The sequence below is a fragment of the Symphodus melops genome (genome assembly GCF_947650265.1).
Source record: "Symphodus melops genome assembly, chromosome: 1".
Taxonomy (NCBI): domain Eukaryota; kingdom Metazoa; phylum Chordata; class Actinopteri; order Labriformes; family Labridae; genus Symphodus; species Symphodus melops.
In genome coordinates, this window is record NC_136691.1 from 2,777,899 (window position 1) to 2,796,215 (window position 18,317).

Consider the following 18,317-nt stretch of genomic DNA (forward strand, 5'->3'; position numbering starts at 1 on the left):
CATTAAATCAAAAGTCAAAACTGTAGCAGATGATCCACATGTGAGTAACATAAAGGACAGTTTGAACTGCAAAACGGTTTTTATTATTTATTTATCCACATTATAGAAAATAACTCACCGACATTGAAATGATAAAAAAACAAAACAGTAACAGTAGTATAAAGAAATCACAGACAGTAGCAGCAACTACCCCCAAAACAATTGTGCGTGTTCACTCAGAGTTAATGCTACACATGAAAGAACGATACAGAATAGGATTGATGGCACACTATAATTATCCCATAAAGCTGAGCGTTCATTTTTTCTTTTTAGTATCCAAAATGGTCCCTTTGATTGTACCTGCAGCTGGATCGATGAGGAGACTCTGCAGAGACTCGATTTCAGTAATTACACATTAAAGTACCGTCAACGCTATAATCTCGATGCTATCATATTTGATACTTTTCTCGGCCTCCCATTGGCTCATACTGATGCACAAACACTGACGGTTTTGTTCACAATCACAGACGAGCTTTTAATCTCTTCGGTCAAAACACAGCATCGTAGCGATTCCAGTTTAATAAACTGTGTTATAGAAACTGTTTATAGACTCTTTAATACGACTGAGATGTGAAATAGAAAGGATTGGTTTGCTAACATGACATGAAGCATGATATACTGTAACTTTACCACTCAGTTATAGCCCCTTTTTTTTTTCCTCTCTCTTTTTTTTTTTTTTTTTTTTTAAAAAAGGACAGGGAAAAAGAAATCCCACTGATTCCAGGAGGGGAAAATGCTGGTGTCTAATATGTATTACTCTCTATGTTTGTTTATCTCTGTGCTACAAACCCACAGCACACGGGTCTATCTGCCCAGTACGGTGGCCAGCAGGGCCATACGGATGTACATGCCGTTCTCTGCCTGACGGAAATAAGCCGCCCGGGGGTCGGTGTCCACCTCCGCACTGAAAAAAAGAGAGAGAGAAAAAAAAAGAGGAACATAAGAGAAGAATTAATATTAATTTGAGTTTGTGCAAATTAAGACTGAACTTCAGAAGTCACAGAATCATGTCCGATGTTTGGACTTGTGTTGCACGGCATGAAGCCGTCTCTTTCTTTGAATGACAATAAACACATTTAGGCTCCATTCAAGAACTCAAAGAGGGAGGACTAACACTTTGATGCACTTTGAAAGACTCAGCGCTGGTTGATCTTTACCTGATTTCATTGACTCTGGGCAGCGGATGCATCACCACCATCTTCTTTTTGGCCACAGTCATGATGTGAGGAGTGAGGATGAACTGGCCGAAGCACTGAGGGACAAAGTGAAGTCAGACAGTCACAGATGGAAAGAGTCTTACAGTGTGCTGGATTCAGTCACTGAAACTTTCACATTGCAAAGGTTTCACACGAAGAAAAGTTTCAACTTTTTTGTGCCGTTCTGTCACAATATGTAGAGACAAAGTCAAAAAGCAGGAGATGCAATGAAAAAAATTTAAAAAAATTATTAAGAACCTCTTTTTCAAGTGAGACCCGGCCGAGACAGGCAGCGGCAAAAAAACTCAAAGTTGCAGACAAATAAACAAATGGAGACGAGGTGCAATTTACAAAACATTTTGGATTATAATAACACCATCAATGAGTCAAATCTGGGAGTCAGAAGTTCAAACAGTCAAGCTAAAAACAGCAGCATGCTTCCAGGTCTTTGTGCGACAGATTCCAGGCTGAAGGTGAATCAAACAATAGTTTAACTCACTGCGTTGTACTCCTCCTCAGACGCAAACCTCTCCTTCTGGATCCTCGTCATGTAGAGGACGTCTGTCTCCGGCAGAGCTTCCTCGATGCTGTCAAACTCCTCCTGCAGAACCGGTTACAAAAAACACGATTTAATCTAACTGTTACCGTGTGATTCACTATCAGTTTATTCAAGTCTGCTCGTCCGCACCTGTTTGATGCCCTTTGAGGCCACGTAGCTGAGGATCTCTGCCGGCATGTGCAGGTTCTTGGGAGCCACGTAGCGCAGCGTGATGCGGTACTGAGTTAGCAGTTTGGCGAGGGAGTGAACCGTACGGCCGTGCTTCAGATCGCCAACCATCGTTATCTGAGAGAAGGACAGATTTATAGTCGTGACGTGGAACAAGCAGACGATAAACACGAGAGCTTCCCGTTCACTCACCGTCATGCCGTTGACCGTCCCCAGCTCCTCCCTGATGGTGAAGACGTCCAGCAGAGCCTGGGTCGGATGCTCCCCGACGCCGTCGCCAGCATTGATCACCGGTTTACGGCAGTGACGAGATGCACTCTGAGGGACAGAGAGAAAGAGAGAGAGAGGTTAAAAATCCACTTCGCCATGTTCCTCTAACTCTAATGTGTGTTCCTCGTCTCTCTCCGTCCTCTCTGTCTTCTGCCTGCTGCACTTTCCCTTCATGACATCACAAAGGGCAGTAAGCCCCTCCCCCACTTTTTCCTCCCAAGAAGCTTAGAATAAACTCGCCTCTACAGCTCCAGGCGACGGATGTCGCAGGACCAGGACGTCGGCGTAGCAGCTCATGGTCTGGACGGAGTCTGTCAGAGACTCTCCTTTCTGTGAAGACGAGGTGGAATCGCTGAAGTGGACGACCGAGCCGCCCATACGCTGCATGGCCGCCACGAAGGAGCTGCTGGTGCGAGTGCTGACCTCGTAGAACATGGACGCCATGACTTTACCCTGTGCAGGTTAGAAGAAAGAGAGCAGGTTTGTTTTTTATTTATTTAGCTGAGCTGAAGTCAAAGGGGGTTTTAAAATGCGTTTCAGGGGAATGAAAACCAAACCTTGAGGATGTCCAGGCTTCGCTCCTTCTGAACCATCAGACGCAGAGTGTGGGCGACGTTGAAAAGGTGAGACATCTAAAACAAACAAAAAACACAGAAACTGAATGATGGAAACAGTCGTTCATGTGCAGCCTGATTGGTTCACGGGTTTGTCAGGTGTACCTGCTCTTTGCTGAACTGCCTGACCGACAGGATGTGCTGTCCCACCAGCAGGTGCAGCAGAGGAGAGGTCTGAAAGTGGGACCCCTGTGCGACAGCAGTCTGCCCCGGTCCTGACTGAGGGGACAGCAGCCTGGACAGAGGAGGAGGGTGGCTGTAGGCTTCACCTGCACCCGTAGGTGGGAGCATCACCATCTCTGCAGAGAGCAAAGAGACAACATGAAACACTTTCAATACAAGAAGACCAAAAAAAAAAAAAACAGCATTGTGGGAGTTGTAGTACCTGGGGGTAGACCCGGGTCTGAGGAGCGGTGGATGCGAGGGGGAAGCAGGTAGCGGCTCTCTCCCGCTGACCGTCGGGGGCTTGCTGCTCGAGTCCGGACCGGGCCTTCTCGAGGAGGAGTGGGACGTGGGCGCTCTGGAGTCTTCAGAGAGAGAGAGAGGGAGAGGGAGAGGGAGAGGGAGAGAGAGAGAGAGAGAGAGAGAGAGAGAGAAATTTACAATCATCCAGCTGTGACTTTTTTCCGTCTTAACATCTCGTCTAAATCTTTTTTTGGATTATGATTTTTTTTTTAATACCATTGGACCGTCTTTAACCAGTTCAGAAGGATGGACCGAGGCAGCAGGCCAAGTTTTCACATCTTCACCGTAACCAGGAGGTACCAACACCTGAGAGAGAGAGAAAAGAGGAAACTCTGAACCCGAGTCACAAACATAGAGACCCATCGTGTGTGAGCGAGCGATGGCTGACCTGGCCGTCGATGTAAGCCACCTCTCCTCGCAGGACCACGCGGCGGACTTTGCCCTTCACCTTCAGACCCTGGAAAGGAGTCCACTTGGACTTAGTGAACTGCATGGCCTGAGGAATGACCCACTCCTGCTCCAGGTCCACCTGAGGGACGAAAAGAAATAATAAAGAGTTTAAAGTTTGAACAGCCGAGAGAAAAATCCACCTCCATCAGGAGAGGCTCTGCACGCGTGTACCTCCACGTAGGTGTTTTCCTGGGCGGGCAGGTTGAAGATCCTGCGTGGGTTGTCATAGAGACGCCTGATGATGTCATCCAGAGTTAGGCGCCCGTCGCTGACGGCGGTGAGGAGCAGCGGCAGCATCGTCTCCAGGCCGGGGTAACCCGGAGGAGGACGCTCGCTGTTTTTTTCCTCGACAGAGTGAGGAGCTAAAAAAAGAAAAGAAAAAAAAAAAAAACACTTCTCGATGTGACTCGATTCCTCGGCTGGCGTTAAAAATAAAAAATGGTCGCGACGTGCGTTCACTGACCGTGATCGGTGGCGAAGCAGTCGATGATGTCCAGGTTCTCCCACAGAGCGTCCATGTCCTCGCGCGCTCCCAGCATGGGTCGGACCTGCGCACGTCCGTCGCCAATATCTGCCACGTGGTCCTCACACAGGAAGAGGTGATGAGGCGCCACCTCACATGTGACCTGGATGCCCTTCTGCTTCGCCGCCCGAATAATCAGGATCTGAAAAAAAACAAAAAAAAAAAACAGTTCAAGTTTAGAAAAACCCGACATGGCGTTCACACAGCCGAGGTTTAAGGTTATGAGAAACCCGGGTCACCTCCTCCTTCTTGGCCACGTGGCAGATGTGGACCGGCCTCTGGTAGAGCTGAGCCACCATCAGGATGGCGGCCACCGTCTGCTTCTCAGCGTGGGCGACGATCGGCATCTGTTTGGGCCACTTCTCAAAGTGCTTCACACGGAAACAGGAAGACGTTAGCTCAGTGCGGACAGAGATCGACGAAGGGTTGGGATTTAAAAGGAGCCACGTGGAGCTGTGAGAGATCCTACCTCCATCCAGAGGGACACGTTGTCCATCTTCAGGGTGGAGTACGTGTCGTTCAGGTACATCTTCAGACCGGCAGCCTGGTTAGCGATGGACGGCAGGATGGCAGCGTTGTCCGAAGCTGCGCCCAGATACAGGGCGTAGTCGCAGCGGCAGCCATCTTTGGCCAGCTGCGATTAAAAACGCGACAAGAGGGTTGAGCCGAGGCGGAGCCACGCAGGCAGACATGACGTGAACACACACACACACACGAGGAGACACGAGGGCCTTACCTTCTGCACGAGGGCGAGGGTGTTGGGGTCGGTGATGGCGGGGGAAGTGTTGGGCATGGCGCACACCATGGTCACGCCTCCGGCCAGAGCGGCCGCCGTGCCCGAGGAGAAGTCCTCCTTGTGTGTGGCTCCAGGCTCCCGCAGGTGGACGTGCACATCGATCAGTCCTGACAACCAATTAGAAAACAGGCTTGTAGTTCGGGCATGGTTACACTGGACGATTTGTTTAATAACAGTAAAACATTCAGCGTCTATCAATCAGGTTATTATTTTTTTTAAAATACTTTTAGAATCGGGGGAAGCCCAAAAAAAAAAATCCACTTTATTTATCTGTGAATTTCCTCCTTAAATATACGATATAAGATATTTTTAATTTGTTTTTAGAAAAAGTTTCTTGTCGCTGTTTTCAGAGCTAATCTAATTAGCTTCTTCGCTAAAATTGATCCAATTGCTACTCAAAGAAAGGAAAAAAGTTAGCAATCTGTTTTTCAGCTGAAGAAGAAAAAGAATGATCAGAATAAAAAAAAATAAAATAAAAAAAACGCTGAATGGGTCAGCGACTCACCGGGCAGACGGACCAGCGTCTGAGATGTCATGCTGTCGATGTGAGTTTTCACCGGAGGTTTCCGTCCAATCTGATGAAGAGCCTGAGAAACAGTGGTGGAGGGAGGGAGACACCAAAAGCTGGGATAAAAAGTTCTGTTTTATCAAGAGAGGACGAACACACTGCTATGAAACGTAGGATGTAAGAGAACACGCTGACTCATATTTTTAAACCAAACAGGATGATGAAGTGTCAGCTGGTCGTCTGTTTCACCAAACTTAGAGATGTGAAATATGAGAGACAGAAGTAATGACACTGGGGGGGGGGGGGGGGCTTTTAGGAGCATGTTGAGACTCATCTGTCCTCCACTTTTTCTGATTGACACAGAGACAGTTTTAAGGTTTTTGAGGATAACAATACTATGCTCTGAATCTGCAGAGTTTTAGCTTTCTAAAGAGATCTTATTTGTGCTTGTAGTCCAAACGTCCAAATGGACTACAAGCCCCCTGTCCCCCCCCCCCCGGGATTTCCGCCTATGACTGGAGGTAACAACTCGAGAGCTTCTTTAATTTGAGGAAGGAAAAAAAACCGAGTCTTTTCACCTGCACAAAGAGCTTGGTGCACTTGATGTCGATGATGAGCGGCACCGAGTAGTCGATGGCCATGCGCCTCGTCCGGTAGCCTTTGGTGACGAAGGAGGAGAGCCTGCGACCGCCGCTGTTCCTCATGGAGAGGTTGACCACCAGGTCGAAGTGATTCTCCTCCAAGTAGTTCATGATGCTGCGCTGCTTCTCTTTGGTGGGACAGTCGCTCTCTTCCTCCTCGAATGGCCAATCCACCGCCGTCACCTGAAGGCCGGACAGGAAGGAAGTGGTCGGAAGAGAAAACGAGAAAAAAAAAAAACTCAGTCCTGCTCTGATCAAACAACTTAAAACACGATCAAAGATCCTTTATTTGCCAACACGACAAATCGTCTTTTTTAGTATCTGTGATTATTTTTGTGAATTTCCCGTTTATTTGATGCATCTTTATAAATCTGCGTGTGAGACAGATGTTTTTGTCGTCACCTTGACTCCGTGTTCGGTGTAGAAGTCTGCAGTGCCCAGACTGGCGTAGAGATCATAACCCAGAGACTCCAGAGCCTGCACAGTGGGAAGCAGCTCGCTCTTGTTCTGTTAAAAAAAACAGAAAATGTGATATTTAACATGGTCTTCATTTAACGGGTTGTTCAGTGTCGCACGTCATGAAAATGAACCGTTTGACCTTGTAGCTGCCGATGGAGAGCAGGATGTTCTTCTGCGGGATCTTGAATCCTGTGGAGAGCATCGCTTTGAGGTACGCCTCGTATCTGTTCTCTCCGAAGCACGCCACCTCCCCCGTGCTGGTCATCTCCACCCCGAGCACCACGTCAGCTCCCGCCAGCCGAGAGAAGGAGAACTGAGGAACCTGGGAGGAAACGGCGAGAAACGTTCAGGAGGAGAGAACACGCCCGACGCATTCCTCCTCTCTCTCTCTCTCTCTCACCTTGACGCCTACGATCCCTTTCCCCCTCATCAGGCCCAGAGGCTCCACCTCCTCGCCTACGATGACCTGGGTTGCCAGGGAAACGAGGTCCACGCCCAGAGTCTTGGATACGAAGGGGAAGGAGCGGGAGACTCGGACGTTGCACTCGATGACCTTCAGCTGGTCGTCCTGTCGAGACAAACGGACAAAAAAACAGCATCAAGGACACTAAATCTTCCTCCAAGGAGAAACGCCCGTTTGAATAAACGCCGTCTCATTTTTAGCGTTTTGGCGCCGATACACCAAAAACAAATTCCTTGCATGTGTAAATGTACTTCGCAATAAAAAAAAAAAATTCGCTCTAGACATTTCAACAAAGACTATCTGATCACGTGTTCCCATCAGCGATTCTTACCTTTGCAATCAGCTGCAGGTTAAAAGGCCCGGTGACCTGCAGCTCCTGTCCGATGGCGTGGACGATCATCTTGATCCTCTCCATCGTCTTCTGATTGAGATCCTGCGGCGGCGTGACCAGCGTGGCGTCACCGGAGTGAACGCCGGCGTTCTCCACGTGTTCAGACACGGCGATGGCCAACACCACCCCGTCAGAGGCGACGGCGTCCACGTCTATCTCCTGAGAAACACAAACACACACATTTAGGCCGAATTCAAACTGTGGCGAGGACGGGCTGACGAGTGCGTCTCCGGCTCACCTTGGCCTCCTGGATAAATTTAGAGATGACGACAGGATGTTCTTTGGACACGGCGACGGCGCTGCTCAGGTACTTCTCCAGGTCGCTGTCGCCGTAGGCCACGTTCATGGCCGCGCCGCTGAGAACGTAAGAAGGTCGAACCAGGCAGGGGTAACCCACCGTCTCACAGAACTTCACCGCAGACTGAAGAGAAGAAGAAGAAGAAGAAGAAGATTTTAGCATCGTGCTAACTTGACTCTCCGATCTTTGAAAACGGAGCCCGGGGTCTCGGAGCCCGAGGTCTCGGAGCCCGGGGTCTGTCGTACCTCCGTGTCCGAGAGCTCCTTCCACTGCGGCTGGCTGATCCCGATGGTGTCGAGCATTCGGGAGAACTTGAACCTGTTCTCCGCAGAGTCGATGAACTCGGGGGAGGTGCCGAGGATGCGGCACTGCTGACGATGCAGCGACATGGCGATGTTGTTGGGCAGCTGACCTCCCATGGAGAGGATCACGCCGTCCGGGTTTTCTCTCTCGTAGATATCCATCACCACCTGAGAAACACACGACGGGAACCTCAGAACTCGTGGAGGCGTCACAATACCAGGATTTATTTTATAAGGCGGCTTCAGATGCATTTAATCCCAATCGTGCTCGGCCTGTAAAAGACTCGCTGCAGGGGCCGACAGGGTCACCGGTTCGAGTCTCGGTGCAGACCAAAATATGGAAGTTACTCTGACAGCCAGGGTGCTTCCTGTTACATTGCACTCGCTGTCCACCATGCATTTAATTTAATCACATTCATTTTTAATTCTCTCCTCCTCCTCCGACTAACGTAAGCGACAGAGAGGAAAAAATAGAAACGGTGCGTCAGGGATCAAACGAGAGCCGTGTCAGACTGCGTCTCATGCAGGCGGTGAGGACACTTTGAAAAGGAAAGAATCCAGCTCGTGCAACACGCTGATAATTCTATTACATTTTATTTGAAAAGCTCATTTCACCCAGATGTGAAGTGTAACTTGCATAAAGACAAAATTAAAGAAATCGATTAAGGAGCATGAATGAAATCTACGTTAGGACAGGACAAAGTTGAGTGAACTTTGAAAAGTCGACGTTTTTCTATTTTTTTCACAACTCCATCCAATCATCTGAATTTACAACAACAATAACAGAGATGAACGGCTCGTCTTACCTCGAAGGAGATCTCGTCAAAGTAGAGGCGGTCACACATGTCGTAGTCCGTGCTGACCGTCTCTGGGTTGTAGTTCACCATGATGGTCTTGTACCCCATCTACAATCAAGAGAACAGTTGTAGTTTAATATATCAGGTGACAGTCAGGGACTTCAGGGTTAAGCAGCAGCTTCACTCACCCTCCTGAGCTCCGTGATGCATCCGACGGCGCACCAGTCAAACTCCACGCTGCTGCCGATGCGGTACACGCCCGAGCCGATCACCATGATGTGCTGATCGTTGAAGGCCAGGTCGTCCTCCGTGCCGTGGTACGTCAGGTAGAGGTAGTTGGTGAAGGCGGGCCATTCGGCGGCCACCGTGTCGATCTGCTTCACCACCGGGAGGATGGACCAATCGTGACGCAGCTTTCTCACTACGAGCTCCGTGCTGCAGGAGCGAAACAAAAACGCACACCGATTCAAGGATACGGCACGATAAATGTGCTCAAAACAGGCCGTTTGGAGATGTTCCCTTCATGACATCACAAAGGGCCCCTCCCCCAGGTGGGTGACACTCCCACAGCTAGGTGTTTGTTCTGCCCTCTGAGTCTGCCTTCTCACCGTAAACAATAGGACATGGAGCCAGAAAACACAGAGTACACCCGAGCCCTTCCAGAGAGGGGGCGTGGCCAGACACAGCTCATTTACATATTTAAAGCTACAGACACAGAAACAGCCTGTTCTGAGCAGGGCTGAAATCGAGGGGTTTATAGACATGATACAGCATGATTTGGTCACGTCTCCTTGCTTGTGTTGAAGTCAACATTTATAAATTTAAAGAGAACAAGATGAGATCAAGAGCTACGCTTCCAGACACTCGTCTTTCCTCTCCAGTGTCATCGAAAAGCCAGCTCAAAATAAGCAGGCGCTGCATCCTCGGGTTCATATCGTCTTTCCCTCTCACCTCTGCACAGCCAGCGCGATCTGCTTGTCCGAGAAGCCGAGCTGCTTGGCCTTCCTCATCACCTCTGGAGGCATGGCACTCTCATCCTGATGGAAAGATTCATGTTAATAACACTAATACATACAAGTGCTGCTGATCCTGTATGTGTATGTTTCCTCTTCATCAGACTCACCTGGTTGTACGTCTCCAGAAGTCGCTCGTGGTCGGCGATGTTCTTCATCTTGTGCAGGAACCAGCGGTCGATCTTCGTGAGATCGTACAGCTGATCCACCGTGTAGCCGGCTCGGAACGCCGACGCCAGGACAAAGATTCGCTTATCCGTGGGAGTCTGCAACTCCTGAGAGGGCCGAAGGAGGTGAGAGCAAAATGTCACGGAACACATCGCAACAATAGAGCCCGATTATTTAACAATCACACGATGACATGCATGTTTTATTTTTTTTATTTTGTATTTTTTTTTTTTTTTTTGTATTTTATTTTTTATTTTATTTTTTTATTTTGTAGTTTTATTATTTTTTTTTGTATTTTATATTTTTATTTTGTATTTCATATTTTTAATTTTTTTATTTTGTAAATACAACAAGTCTAAGTCTAAGCAAAGGAAAAAATAAAATAAAAAATCTGATACAGATTAAAAACGTTTGAAAGAAATAGTTTCTCTTACGTTGTCAGAGACGGGCTTGATGGTGTGATCAAAGCCGACACAGTTCTCGTCCACCATCCTCAGAGCTTTCTGGAAAGCCTCCTCGAAGCTGCGGCCGATCGCCATGACCTCACCTGGAAGAAAAACACGGGAGGTCATGTGACTTTCAGATTCAGATTAAGTGGAGTGGGACAAGATCACAGGTGGGTTCACCGTCCCATATCTCTACAATACAGGCCCGAAAAAAAATAAACCTCAAACAACCCTCCCTCCTCCCAGCACCAACATTTAAAGTTCATAAAGCTTGGTTTTTTTCCCTCCTCTTACCGACGCTCTTCATGGAGCTGCCGATCTTGGTGGAAACCCGGAGGAACTTGCTGAGATCCCAGCGAGGAACCTTCACCACACAGTAATCCAAACTGGGCTCAAAGTTAGCCGTGGTCGAGTTTGTGACGGAGTTCCTGCAGGAAAAAAAACACCAAAACAGATGTTTAGTTTATTATTTCCTGGACAGTTACAGAGAAAGGAGAAGGTTTAGCCTTCGCGGCTAATTTCCAGCTACAGTCGCCGGCCAGTTGTAAATCGGCTACCTAAATACCGAGCAGTTTCAAAGGATTACAGGGAAAATAGAGATTTAATTTGTAGTTCAACACTGAATTTATGTGTCTTCCTGTTATTTTTATTCATTTTTTTATTTATTTGTTGACATCATCTGTTATCCTGATATTGAGAGACGTACTTGAGCTGCGGCAGCGGGATGCCCAGGCCGAGTTTAGCTGCCACGTACGCCAGAGGATAACCCGTCGCCTTGCTGGCCAGGGCTGAACTCCTGGACAGACGAGCGTTCACCTCGATGATGTAGTACTGCAGAAACATCAGCGGGAACATTGTAATGTGTGTGGAGAATAATAATAATAATAATAATGATAATAATAATAATGATAAAGCAGAATATCTGGTGTACCTGCTCGGACTCCGGGTTCAGAGCGTACTGGATGTTGCACTCTCCCACGATGCCGAGGTGCCGGATCACTTTAATGGCCGTGTTCCTCAGCATGTTGTATTCATGGTCGTTTAGCGTCTGACTGGGCGCCACCACAATGGACTCTCCTGTATGGATGCCCAGAGGGTCAATATTCTCCATGTTACACACCTGGAGGAGGAAGAACAGAAATCAGAACGATCAGATACGGAGGATTTAAAAAAAATTAAAAAAAATTAAAATTACGGATTTTTCTTCTTCGCTTACAGTCACACAGTTGTCGTAGGCGTCTCGCACCACCTCGTACTCGATCTCCTTCCAGCCTTTGAGGGATTTGTCCACCAGCACCTGGGAGGTGTGTGCGAAGGCGGACGTCACCAGAGACGTTAACTCTTCTCTGTTGTTGGCGAAGCCCGAGCCCAGACCGCCGAGAGCGAACGCAGAGCGGACCAGGACGGGGTAGCCCAGACGTTCTGCAGCGGCCACGGCCTAGAAGAGACGCAGGTTACACTCTCTGAAGGAATTCATCCGGGTTTCTAATATTTCACGCTTCAACGCGTCTTCCCCCCAACCTGCTCCACGGACAACGCCGCTTCGCTCGGAGCGACGTGTTCGTTGATCTCCTCCATTTTCTCCACAAAGATCTTCCTGTCCTCCGTCATCTCGATGGAGGCCACGGGCGTTCCCAGGACTTTGACGCTGTACTTCTCCAGGACGCCGAGCTTGGTCAGCTCCACGCCGCAGTTCAGAGCTGTCTGACCGCCGAAGGTCAGCAGCACGCCGTCCGGACGCTCGTTCTTTATCACCTGAGAGAGAACAAATAAAGACGCTACGACTTTAAGAGCCAGGACAACATCAAGGAGTTTCATCTTTCCTCGCACTGAAGCCTTCGTACCTCCGTGACGTACTCCGACGTGAGCGGCAGGAAGTAGACTTTGTCAGCGAGCCCTTTGGACGTCTGCACAGTGGCGATGTTCGGGTTGATCAGGACCGTCTGGATGTTCTCCTCCTTGAGCGCCTTAATAGCCTGAAAAAACCCCAAAATTAAACTCACTTTAAAACCTTAACAGAGGTGCAGTGGTATTCTGTATCGATGTGATGCATAAAAGGGGGCGGGGCCAATACATGATTGGCATAATCAGGAAGTTGTGAATTTTAAAAAACCCCCGGATCCCTCCCCCTTAAAGAAAATTCCCTTTAATAAGAAGGAAGGACGTGCAGACACACCTGAGAGCCCGAGTAGTCAAACTCTCCCGCCTGGCCGATGGACAGTCCTCCAGAACCCAGGATCAGGACCTTCCTGGGTCGGACCATCTCTTCAGGCTTCGGGGAGCCCGGGTAGGTGAGGTGGTCCATGAGGCGCTGCTTCACTGGAAACAAACAAACACACACAAGCTCCCGTTAACAGGCAGGATGAAGCCGTCAAAAAGAGGAAAAATAAATCTTTAAAATAAAAAATGTTTGTTACCAGTTTTGGAGGCTTTTCCCTCCTTGTGGTCTTTGACGGCGGCGAGGAAGACGTCGAACAGGCTGACGAGGTCTGTGGGTCCGGCCATGTGCTCCGGGTGGAACTGAACACTGGAGGAGAAAATAAAATCACAGACGGATCTGGTTTCATGTCGTCCCTCCGTCCTCTCGGAGTATCCGTGGGAGTGTTTTTTTTACCTGAACAGAGGTTTAGTGTTGTGCACGATGCCCTCGTTGGTGTGGTCGTTGGCGTTGGTGAAGAGGACGTCCCAGTCTTTGGGCAGAGTGTCGGGGTCGACTGCGAAGCCGTGGTTCTGACTGGTGATGAAGCAGCGGTCTGTTCCCTTGTGTATGCACGGCTGATTGTGGCCGCGGTTACCGTACCTGACAAACAAAAAGGGGATTAAAGCATCTCATCGATCAATGTGATGTGAAGATAAAATATGAACCATCAAAAAAAAAAAAATCTGAAATCTTTGTGCGTGGAAAATGGCAACTTCTTCTTTCATCAGCTCTGTTCAGACGTGTCGAGGCGTCACGTTTACATCCCGGTGACAGGAGCTCAAACTTCAATTCAATTCAAAAAACTTTATTTGTCCCCGGGGGCCAATTAAAGAAACTTTCAGGAAGTTTTCAGGAATTTCTGAATTAATAAAATAATAAAAATAAAATTAAAATCAGATTTTCCTGGAAAAAACTTTCAGGAATTTCCAATCAACTGAGGCCCCGCCCACACGTAGCCGGGCATCTCACCAAACAAAGATATTTCTCTACGTTTCGGCCTCTCATCCACACGAACACGCAGATTTACAGCTTTTAGAAACAGTCGACCAAAGTGAAGATTTGTGAATTCTCCGTTTATGCGTTCGCATGTGGACGTCAATAACCGGGGTTTTGCGTTTCGAAGCGTCACTGCCTGCGACAAAATATGTTCGTACGTCACATATGAGACCTGCGTTTACGTTCGGCATGCATATTAAACGCACTTCTGCGGTTACGTGTGGATGACGTTTTTTCTTGTGTGTAGGTACGTTTTTTTCTACACGGAGGGAGCAGGATATTTGTTTTTACAAAAACCCGGCTACGTGTGGACGAGGCCTTAAATCCATTTCAATTCAGGTCGTTGTGAGAAGCCAGAGAGTCGTTAAGGCGAGCTCTGTCTGAGTCTGTGCTGGTGCCAGCTGCAGCTCAGCAGGGTAAAAGAAACACACACAGCCCACAGTGACCTTCACACCGCGTCTGAAAAAAGAGCTCATCAGCGAAGTCTCAGGGGTAAAAAAAAAAAAACCCTCTGACCCGACAGATGTGGACGGCGTCTCCTTCCGTGCCAGCTTGTTGGTTTTAATCTTTTTCATAACAAACGCAGTCAGACCGACATCCCACCGCTCGTACAGGAGGGGACAGACTGCTGAGAACAGCAAAAAGCTGCAGTTCACACCGAGGCTCTGCCAGGGAACGTACGTGTGTGTGTGTGTGTGTGTGTGTGTGTGTGTGTGTGTGTGTGTGTGTGTGTGTGTGTGTGTGTGTGTGTGTGTGGAGAGCGTTACACGGTTGTGAAGACTGCAGGTCAACGAGGGCACATTTTTTGTCTTTGTCCTGTTTCAAACACGTCTCCTGTCAGCTGGGTAAAGATGTGAAAGCAACCAGCACATCCAGGTATCAACTGGCTGCTCCACCAATCAACTTAAAGGCTTTAAATTCATTACATTTATGAATGAAACTTTTTCTCCACCATAAAGTGACGAACATAAAGAAGCCTCCACGTCGAGGGTCTTACTTCATCTTGAAGGTCTTGGATCCGATGACTAAGGACAGCAGCTGATGTCCGAGGCAGATCCCGAACACGGGCTTGGGATTGTCCACGCAGACGACCTTCCTCACGTTGTTGATGGTGCTCTGACAGAACTGAGGGTCGCCGGGGCCGTTACTGATGAACAGACCGTCGAAATCTACAACAAGACGAGGAGACGGCGGGAATAAAGACCGGGCGAGGTTTTAAATAAGATGACCAGAAACATCCTGAAGATGAAGTTTTGTTTGAGTAAATACTTCCCTGTGATTTCAGAGGCAGTCCTTCTAAAATCATTTTTTTTTTAAAAATGTGTCAAAACATTTATTGTGATTTAGCAACAAATACAAGTCTCAGCTTTTTGTTCCAGAAAGAATAAAAAGCTCTTTTTACTCCTGATATTCCTCAGATTGAGCTCCAGGACGTTTGTTTTTAAAGATGCCGATAAATGACATTTAAACCCGTTTGGTTTCGTTTCTTTTTCCACTTATTTAAAATAAAAATTCATAAAATCTGTTTTGTTTGAACGCTGAACGAGTTCAGATGAAGACGTGCGTCAGAACCTTTGCTGTCCAGCGGATGGTCCCAGGGTACGACGGTCACACACGCCCCCCTCTGAGCCAGGCAGCGGATCTGGTTGTATTTGATGCCGCAGTCGACCACTGTGAGCCGTAAGCTGCCGCTCGGGTTGAAGACTTTGGGCTCCTGGGGACAAAAGGGAGAAAGAAAAAAAAGTACCGTTTTATTTATGTAAATAAACAACAACAACGTCCTGCATGTAATTCAATGACACGTTCCATTTGATCTAAGAAGTCGGGAATCTTCAGCTTCATGTTGCTGATATAACAAGAGATCAGATTTAGCATTTAGTAGCAGGACTCTCAGTAACTGAAAAGGACGATGAAGACTCTGACCTTCATGGAGACCTCCTGGACCAGGTTCCTCTGGTCGGGGTTGTCGAAGGGGACGCTGTCCTCGGGGGTCCCGTCTACGACCAGCTTCCCCAGCATGGTGCCCTTCTCTCGGATCTTTTTGGTCAGACTGCGAGTGTCGACGCCTGGGAGGACGCAGAGACCGGTCAAGACTTCGAAGCTGACGTCGACTTCTATATTTGAGGACAACTCGCCGAAACTCTTCCTCCATTCACGACTTTCCCTGTCAAACTATTTCGACAAGCGCATCGATATTTGCTATCGATATACTTCAAGATTTGCTGACCTTGTAGTCCGGGGATTCCCTGCTCTTTGAGCCACTCGTCCAGCGACTTGACTGAGCTCCAGTGACTCGGACTGTCCGACAGCTCGCCGATAATCAGAGCTGCGGCGTGGATCTTCGACGACTCAAACCACTAAATGAGGCGGGAAAAAAACACGGAGATGCAGCGCGAGAAAACAATTCTTCATTATGACTCAAAAGTACATTTCTTTGATGTGGGATTAATAAAGGTTTATTCTAAGAATATCTTTTTCACTCCTTAACTTCCAAGAGCTCAATCTGTGAATAACATCCCACCTTGCTCAGTCCAAACTCTCCGTCTTCGTTCTTCGGGACGCCATAGTTGCCCACCAGAGGGTAAGTGAGCGTCAGCAGCTGGCAGCGGTACGACGGGTCGGTCAGCGCCTCGGGATAGCCCACCATGCCCGTCTGAAACACTGAACACAGACAGAAAATCATCATCACACTTTGATTAAAGCATGAGCACTACCTATAGACAGATCAGTGACCCTGACATGTTTTAACACAAGAAGCACAAGACTTCAGGTGTCGGAATAAATCCCAATTTTCTAGACATGAACTTTATATAAATGTCTGCATGGTTTGAGTTTTTATTAGGATTAACATTCATGTGTTAAGTGAAATTTGTGATGACTGTCACGCCTCAGCTGGTAAAAAATAGCTTTAACTTCTGGCACCCGGATGTGTGTAACTCTTCTAACCAACATGACAAATTTAAAGTCCCTTCTTCTGCTTATCTCCTTAGTTTGTCCCGCCAAACCCCGTTTAAGATTCAGTCATTTTAAAGTTCCCATGCTCGTCCACAAAAGCACCAAACATACAGAGCAAACCTTTGATTTGCAAGAAAATCCCCACAGCCTGATCTTTAATTCGGCATGTCTTCCTCGTGTGAAACATTACAGCTACACACTTCAACAAGTCAAAAAGTAGGTCACACATCCGTCTGCCACAGCGTGCCTCAAGAGCTGCAGAAACATGCAGTTTGTACACACGCTGGCATGAAATGCAAACTTGTCGATGCATTATTTATTTCAAAGCAGATTAAAGTGATGCATCTGTTCAATATGATCATCTCCACAAAAGGTGTGAAATGTTGTGTATTCGAGCAAACATGCAAGATGTCAACGGCAGGTGGTGAAGCCTTAAATTGGCTGATTTATGAATGGGGTTTGGCGAGAGGAGAGGGGGGATTGAAACGTGGAGTTTTTTGGGGGTGTAGTTGGCGCTTTAACTCTGATCAGTGACCACTTCAAACAACATGTAAAAAATAAAACATTTCAGTCACCTAGCAGGTTTGCTGGTTTAACAGTGATAAAGTTAAACTTACCAACTTCTCCCGACACTGACACATTTGCTCCAAACAGGAGGCCTTTGAACGCCGTCCCGTCCTCCAGGATCAGCGTTGCCATCTTTGTCATGTTTTTTTTTTTCTCCCTCAAACCGGGAACACTGAAGGATGTTTCAGGGAAGTGATGGTGATGAAATCCCGGACTCCACGTGAAACGCACGCCGCGCGAGGAGGCAGAGGATGCAAGATGAAAAGGGGGAAACACCAACGTTAAAAAAAAACTCAACTTCCGCTCCGGACAGATTTCTGTCAGATGAATCGACTACGAGGAAATAAAAACTAAAAACTGAGAGTTTAGTTTAGTTATTTTTTCCAGGTTTGTCGGACGAGACGGTGCGCGAGAAGTGTTCCACACGCGCTGCCAGCAGTGTGGAAGTCGACCCGCAGCCTGGACCGGAAAGTTTGACGAAACGAATCCGCGCGTTTCCGTTAAGAATGTCAAAATAAAAGCACCTATAAAATGAATACTGTGGGTTATTGAACACTCTGTTTAAATATTTTGTTCGTTATTTTGTACGTCTATTTCTTTTTTCATTGTTATTTTGTTATTCTTCAAAATGTTTATTATTATTATTTTCTTTTCATTTTTATTATTATTAGTATTATTATTATTATTATCAGTAGTAGTAGTAGTAGTAGTAGTAGTAGTAGTAGTAGTAGCAGCAGTGGATATAGTCTAAAATCAGGGGGAGAGAGAGAGAGAGAGAGAGAGAGAGAGAGAGAGAGAGAGAGAGAGAGAGAGAGTGGGGAATGAAAATCAAGAAAGTATCCAAAGGTTGTTTTGGAAACCAACTCCAAACATGTGGAGCAAACTGGTGAGATTCGGATTCTGTCAGACTTTACATAGAAAATATTCTTATTAAAGCATCATATAGTGGACTCGGTTACGTCTTCTGCAGCTGCTGCATCAACCTTTTTCCTTCCCAGCTTCCCTGAAGAGACCCTCTGCACCCCACCTGTCA

General features: G+C 47.5%; 1 protein-coding gene across 1 annotated transcript; it reads right to left on the reverse strand.

Moving 5' to 3' along the window:
- Positions 1 to 67: 67 nt before the first annotated feature.
- Positions 68 to 17,541, reverse strand: cad (carbamoyl-phosphate synthetase 2, aspartate transcarbamylase, and dihydroorotase). Its single transcript, XM_079341365.1, has 44 exons — positions 17,335 to 17,541; positions 16,284 to 16,423; positions 15,990 to 16,119; positions 15,686 to 15,828; positions 15,335 to 15,476; positions 14,760 to 14,931; positions 13,181 to 13,366; positions 12,984 to 13,093; positions 12,743 to 12,885; positions 12,411 to 12,542; positions 12,088 to 12,321; positions 11,783 to 12,004; positions 11,498 to 11,686; positions 11,273 to 11,397; positions 10,861 to 10,994; positions 10,555 to 10,667; positions 10,063 to 10,227; positions 9,891 to 9,976; positions 9,128 to 9,374; positions 8,949 to 9,047; positions 8,086 to 8,310; positions 7,781 to 7,963; positions 7,483 to 7,701; positions 7,089 to 7,256; positions 6,828 to 7,010; positions 6,632 to 6,736; positions 6,167 to 6,412; positions 5,586 to 5,667; positions 5,021 to 5,187; positions 4,754 to 4,918; positions 4,524 to 4,655; positions 4,225 to 4,426; positions 3,933 to 4,123; positions 3,700 to 3,840; positions 3,528 to 3,617; positions 3,232 to 3,373; positions 2,952 to 3,145; positions 2,790 to 2,864; positions 2,473 to 2,685; positions 2,155 to 2,280; positions 1,924 to 2,079; positions 1,735 to 1,836; positions 1,197 to 1,291; positions 68 to 943 (listed from the first exon to the last, which is right to left on the reverse strand). The coding sequence occupies exons 1-44, from the start codon at positions 17,423 to 17,425 to the stop codon at positions 844 to 846; spliced, it is 6,705 nt and encodes a 2,234-aa protein (XP_079197491.1). The 5' UTR covers positions 17,426 to 17,541; the 3' UTR covers positions 68 to 843.
- Positions 17,542 to 18,317: the final 776 nt, after the last annotated feature.